This window comes from Buceros rhinoceros, unplaced genomic scaffold, assembly GCF_000710305.1.
Source record: "Buceros rhinoceros silvestris isolate BGI_N320 unplaced genomic scaffold, ASM71030v1 scaffold27934, whole genome shotgun sequence".
NCBI classification, from domain to species: Eukaryota; Metazoa; Chordata; class Aves; order Bucerotiformes; family Bucerotidae; genus Buceros; species Buceros rhinoceros.
The window spans coordinates 37,364-43,865 of NW_010410445.1; the positions used below are offsets into that span (position 1 = coordinate 37,364).

At 56.9% G+C, this 6,502-nt stretch overlaps 1 protein-coding gene across 1 annotated transcript in view; it reads right to left on the bottom strand.

Moving 5' to 3' along the window:
• AGRN (agrin) overlaps nucleotides 1-6,502 on the bottom strand; it is a gene marked incomplete at its 5' end in the record, with an annotated part of 40,516 nt that overhangs the window by 31,031 nt on the left and 2,983 nt on the right. The window contains 2 exons of the mRNA XM_010135633.1: nucleotides 4,317-4,523; nucleotides 4,668-4,892. Of these exons, the coding sequence (XP_010133935.1) occupies nucleotides 4,317-4,523; nucleotides 4,668-4,892 (432 nt within the window). The remainder of the gene's footprint in view (nucleotides 1-4,316; nucleotides 4,524-4,667; nucleotides 4,893-6,502) is intronic.

The following is a 6,502-nucleotide window of genomic DNA, read 5'->3' on the forward strand; positions in this document are numbered from 1 at the left end:
CCCATAGCATGGGGACAGGCAAGCCTGGATTCCAGCTTTGGCTCTGGGAAGCACCTACCAAGTCAAAATTTAGAGCCAAGGGTCTGCAAAGGAACAAGGAAGAAGGGGACAATTCAGGCATGTGGCCGCTACTTCAACCCAGCCTTTCCAACTGTACCCCCAAGGTCCCCACAGCAGAGGGATCTGTGAGCAGTTCCCAGGGACCAGGCTGGGGACAGGCAAGCCTGGATTCCAGCTTTGGCTCTGGGAAGCACCTACCAAGTCAAAATTTAGAGCCAAGGGTCTGCAAAGGAACAAGGAAGAAGGGGACAATTCAGGCATGTGGCCGCTACTTCAACCCAGCCTTTCCAACTGTACCCCCAAGGTCCCCACAGCAGAGGGATCTGTGAGCAGTTCCCAGGGACCAGGCACTGCTCCCTGCTGGGCTTAGCCCTGTGATGCTGCCCACATCTCCTGCTCACGCTTCACTTTTCAAAACATCATCTATACCACAACCATGCCCCCCAAACACACAGACACAGTTTGCAAGGAGAAAGCCCCTCCGCTAGACACAGGCAGGCAGGAAGGACGCAGGGAGCTGGGCATGAAGCAAAGATATTCGCTCGTTTGAAATCCAGGTTCACACTCTTGCCTTGGGGGAGCAAGGGAGCAGTGAGTGAGAGCGCAGGGAAGTGCCTGGCCTGATGGAGAGCACTGCCCTGCCATTCCTTGCCCTCCTTAGGCAGGCAAAGCTGCAGAGATGCAGCACATGAAGTTCCTTCACAGCCTGAATCTCAGCCTGTGAAATTTCACACGCAGCCTTGGGCACCTGCAGACGTCAGCGGGGGTTTTGGCACCACTTCTGATGTGGGTGGATGTAATGAGGACCTACTGAGCAAGGACCTTAAGCTGTGCTATAATCGAGACCCGCTTTGATTCCTGGCCCTTCTCCATCTCACAGGCAGGGAAACCAAGGCACGGAGCAAGCAAAACGCTCATCCTGCACCCTGACTGCGCGATCGCTGAGCTGCTGCCGAGCTTTGCAGAAATCTAAGCAAGCCCTGAGACCTGGGGACGCCGAGCTCGCCTGCAAGCCCCGCCTGTGGACGGCCATGGAGAAGGGGCTCTGCAGGTGCTCTGTAACCCATCACAGCCCACCGAGCTGAGCTCAGGACACCCAGCAGGCTCTGGCATCAGCTCCACAGGGACACAGGGGAGTATTCCTGGGAAAGAACCACATCTGAGCACAGACAGCTCCTCAGTGCTTCCCAAAGGCACGTGGGGCTTTGCTGGACACAGGGGAGGGGAGCTGCAACCCCTGCAGAGCCCCGGGCCCACCGGACTTGCACAGGCAAGCGTGACACACACTACGGAGAGCAAAGGGACAAGCATCACAGTCCCAGGCAGGCAGAAGTCTCTGGGAAGGGGGAGGTAGGGAAGAAAGGAGGGTTAGTTGGGGGCAAAAGGAGAGGTAAGATCAACCAGGAGCAGTCCAGGCTGATGCGTCAGCTGAAGAGGGGCTTGCTAAGGACTGGGGGGCTCACAGCACCCACCTCGGCTCCCACTCTCATTTGCCTCGAAGGGTCAAGCCACAGCAAGCACCAGACAAGACCCCAGAGCACTGCAAGGCATTTCCATTCCAGCAGGAAGTGTGTGGGGCGAGGGATGGGAGCAAAACCAGGGCAATCTCTCCGTCCCAGGGGCTCTCAAGCAAAACTAGAGAGGTGTGGAGCAGAGAGAAGAGGCCAGGACTGCTGCTGGCTACGGAGAAGGGGAGAAAGCCGACCTCCTAGCAGAGATGTCCGGGTAGGGAGCAGAAGGGTGCTGCGAGGACACAATTCCTTCCTCCAAACAGGCAACACTGTAAAACACAAGACACAGACGAAAAAGGAAAGAGAGAGAGAACAGAGGGAGAAAGAGAGCAAGGGGGGCGGGAGCAGAGAGAGGCAGGGAGGAAAAGACAGCTGCAGCTACAGACACCTTCCCTCCACCTCCTGCCCACATCGGTCTCTTCCCGTCTCTCATTTCTCAGCTGCACCACCACGGTGTCAAAGCAGAAAAGGATTTAAAACAAGGCCTGGACTGTTTTGTGTGGCTTTGCCTCCTTTGCCTTGCTGCTGGAAAAGAGAGCAGCAGAGCTCAGCGTGCGTTGGGTACACGTGAGAGAGTAAAGCACCGCGACCGTCCTAACGGCGTGTCTCTCACTTCCTTCCCTTCCCCAGCTCCATCCATCTCCTGCACTCCCACAGCACAGAGCATGGATGAATTCACCACGCTCCTGCCCCGGGTGCTGGGTGCAGACAGAGCCTGTAGCTCCCTCAGCCCCCGCTCTCGCCACTGCCGAGTGTCCCAGGAGCCCTGTCCCAGTCTGCACTGGTGACTGCACCCTGCAGCCCGGGGGAGCCCTGGCCAGGGAGCCAGCCAGAGGAGAAGGCAGCACCACCACCAGTGCTCGTGCTGAGAAGATGTGGCTTGACACACACCATTACCCCATCCCTGTTTCTCAACATTTCCCATCTCGCATTGAGGCTGAACTGGTGACACAGAGGACGTGATTTCCTTTCCAAAGGGCAGCACCGAGCTCAGGGAGATGTCGCTTTCCTAAGCGGATGGGGAAGCCAAAGGCTGGTGGTGGCTTGCTACAGGGCTGCCTGGAGCTGACACACGGACTTTGAAATCTCAGGCTTTGGCAGACCGAGCCCCAGCTTTGATTTCCTTCCGCCAGATTATGAGCTTTGTTTGCTCCTGCCCCAGAAGGATGTGGCTCCTGAAAGCAGATGTGTGCATCTGCTGTCCTTGCCTGGAGGAAGCTAAAATAAGAGAGAACAAGAGGGAGAAAGGAACAGGTGCATAGGGACCATATCCTACTGTCCACTGGCCTCACTCCACCAAATGTGGTGGAAACAAAGCACATCTCACAGCGGGATAACCAGCAGCAGGAGTTCTCTGCTCGCTCTAGAACTTTGGGAAGCTTCAGCACGGGCCTGACTCCACAGCAGGTACAGGGAAGGGATTGCAGAGAGCCCAGGACACCATGGCCTGGCCACCCAGCTGCAAACAGCCACCTCCTGGCTTTGTCACCCCAGAGCTGCCTCAGGAGCCCAGCCACCCCTCCAGCAAAGCTCCACGGTGGCACAACTGGGCAGGAAAATGAGCACCAGCACGTACGTGGCTTTCTGGCAAGGCTTCTGGTGGCCATCCAGCACCAGCTCCCCGCAGTCTGGGGAGACAGAGGACTGGAAGGTGCCTCTCCCTGCAGGGAGAACTTGGGGAACCGACTCCTCCTCATTCAATCACCGGAACCGCAGTGAAACGGATGATCAGAAAGAACAGTTGTGATTGTATTGAGTGTGATTTTGGAAGCCTGACAAACAGTTTTCAAGCAGCGGGACCTGGCAGCATTCAAACCCTACTGCAGGAGCACAAAGCCAACAAAACAGATCCACAACATGGGGCCTAATTTCCAAGTATTTCAGTACAGCTGATACCTTACAGAACATCAGCTTAAAACACTAGGACACAGTTCTGGATCTAGTACGAAACAATTTGAGCTGAAATGAAGAGTCCTTTTGACTCATACAGATCAATCCGGTGATCGTGTTCAACCTCCTTCGTTTTCTGCGCAATCATTTTAAAACTGGACATTCTCAGCATCCTAGGGAGCCGCAGCCCCATCTTATCACATAGGGCTGAAAAAAGCGTCCATTGGAAAGGTCAAAAGCTTCTCCCAGAGACGAGACAAAGACACGGCGAGACCTCCAGAGAGCAGGCGCGCTGGGGAGAGTTCCTGACGGAGAGGACCTGGAGCTGAGAGAAGCAGGCGGGCATGGAGGGGAAGCATGGAAGGAGCCTGGGGACTGGCACTACCCTGGGAGGAGAAATGGATGGCGTGGGCTGCACGGGAACAGCGGGATGGCGAATGCAAACCTGGTTGTGGTGGTGAATGAGAGAAACCAGTGGATGTCACAGACACGTTGGTGCTGTTTAAACACAAATGAATCTTCCCCACATTACTGAGCACATCAGACAGAGACAAGACCCAGGAGAACACATGCACACACACACACAAGGACTGCTGGCTGCTGGAAGGAGAGGGAACTGGGAGGAACGGATATCCAGGGCTTGCTGGCCACAGGACTGAAGATGTGGCTCGCTCAGGCGGCGGGCACCTCCTCACAACTTACCTGCAGCTCTCCAGCATCAACACAAGCACTGCTGCCTGCGGGGAAGGGACTGACACAGGCTGGGCTTAAAAGGGGCTGCTGGGGCTGGGAAGTGAGAGCTGGGGTGGTACCAGTGTCCCTGCAGGCAACCAGCCTGGCAGCACCAGTGCTTACCACAGGGTCCACTGTGCTTTACTGGGATGGCAGCCTTCTGGTGGCACTCAGCCTTGCGGCGCTCACAGTCATTGCTGTAGGTGCGGCTGTCGCGGGCGCAGACGGGACGGTAGGCACCGTCACAAGCGATGCGGTCGCAGGAGCAGCGCGCGGTGCCACGGCGGTTCAGGCAGACGGCGTTGAACTTGCACTCATCCTTGCATTTGTCTGGAAAGAGAGAGGACAGAACCACTCACGTCCACCACGGGGACAGGGGAAGGGGGATGCTCATTGCCCAGAGCACAGCACAAAGCAGTGGGAAGGGCAGGAGCCTGAAGGCTCTGGTTCCCCAGGAAGCAGAGGGGTACTTACCCTGGAGCTGGCACTGCCCCGAACGCACCTTCTGGATCTCCAGCCCCCGGATGGCCCCTGAACGCCCCATCACACACTCGTTGTCATAAGTCACCCCGTCGTCACCACATACAAGCTCCTTCTTTGGGGGACAGTTCTCAGGGCGGGAGAGCAGGTCCACCCTCCGGGTGCGGGGGTTCACCCGGCAAACACGGTTCATGTCATTGAGGACACCTTTGCAAGGGTCTGCACACAGAGCCAGAGCAGACAGTTAGGCATGCTCAAACCTGCCTGCAGAGGGGCTTCCTGGCCTGTCCTCCTCCCTCCCAGCTGGTCCCAAGAGCCTCTGTACACTCCCTGGTGGCCTTTTTTCCACGCTGAGCTGCCTTCGCTCCTCTGTGTCTAGGGGACAGGCTCTCTTCGCTGACTCACATGAACCTCCAAGCCCCAGGGCATTCGCTGGGCACTGCAAGATCCCATCCCACTCCTCCCACTTTCCCTCCCTGTCTTCCCAAAGCCTGGAACAGCCCCGAAGGCAGTCTGGACCACACGCTGCCTTGCCCCACTGCTCTAATCCAGGCTTATCCGGATCAGCCTCTATGATGAGCTGAGCTCATATTAACATAGCAAAGACAATGAGCAAAACAGGTGCCAACTGTTCTCTAATCCCTACTCCAGCCCTGGGTTTTTCCCTTCCTCACCAAGCACGGTACCTGGAGAGTGCTGATTCATTGTCTGCAATTGCAGAAACACCCTCAAATGTTTCCACCCTTTAATCCTGTCAGTCTGAAATCCCTGCATTGACCCCAGCGCCAGGCTGACAAGGGGAGGAAACAACTCAGCACCCCATTTCCCCAGCCTCTCGCCAGTAGGTGAGGGACCTCCCTTTTAGCAGCCCCCTTATCCCTTGGAGAAGGCTGCCCCAGGACAGGGTCCCAGATGAAGTCTTGTCTTTGTCCATTTTATCCTGTGCCTGGGAAGGAAGCAGGAGAAGGGGCTCCCGCAGGACCTACCCAATCCATCTCCCATTTCCCCTCTGGTGAGATCTGCCCGTGCTCGCTGCTGCGCTGCAGGCACCCCAGCAGACAGCCAGGGAGGTGTTACCTCCTTGGAGGCCTCTACAAACCCCCAAATCACAAGAACATCTTGTGTGGACTCAAGTCGATGTGGGTAAATAAGGCTGCTGTAGCAGGGCAGGGATGTGGCACAGCTGGGGAGATGGGGACCGCATCAGAGAGGCTGGGGACAAGGCAGATGCACAGACATATCTCAGGGACTGCATGATGAGATCTGCTCTGCCTGCACTGCTCATCCCCACTCACTCCCCTTCCCCTCAGTACCAAACACCTGCAAGTATTTTCAGGTTCCATAGTCCAGCCGCTCCGCCCAGGCTGCCCAAGTTTCTGCTGGTGCCCAGGTAAAATGAGGAGGACCTCCCAGGAGCCTACTCAAAGCCTATTCTCTGCCCTAGAAACCTGCAGCACCCAGCATGGCATCTCTTTCGCACCTCCCACTTGCACCCATCTCGCCCTACTTGGGACTGAGCAGCGGAAGAACAATCAAAGCTCTCCCTGGTTCGCAGCCTGCCCCAAACACACTCCCGCACTCCTTCCCCTGGGGACAAACACTGCTCTGGCACGGGCCCTGGCTCGTCGCATGGTTTTCCTAATGACTACAGTTGCTTTTAATTACCAGTATCCACAGCCATCATTAGCCACAGAGGAAGCCATCCTCGGGCGGCAGGATGCTCTTTGCTCTCCAGGATCTGTGCCTGCCGGGCTCCTTTAATGAGCAGTTGCTGCCCGCCGTGAGCCCCGGGACGTCGGCTGGCCGCGGGGTCCCGGCCAGAAGCCGCA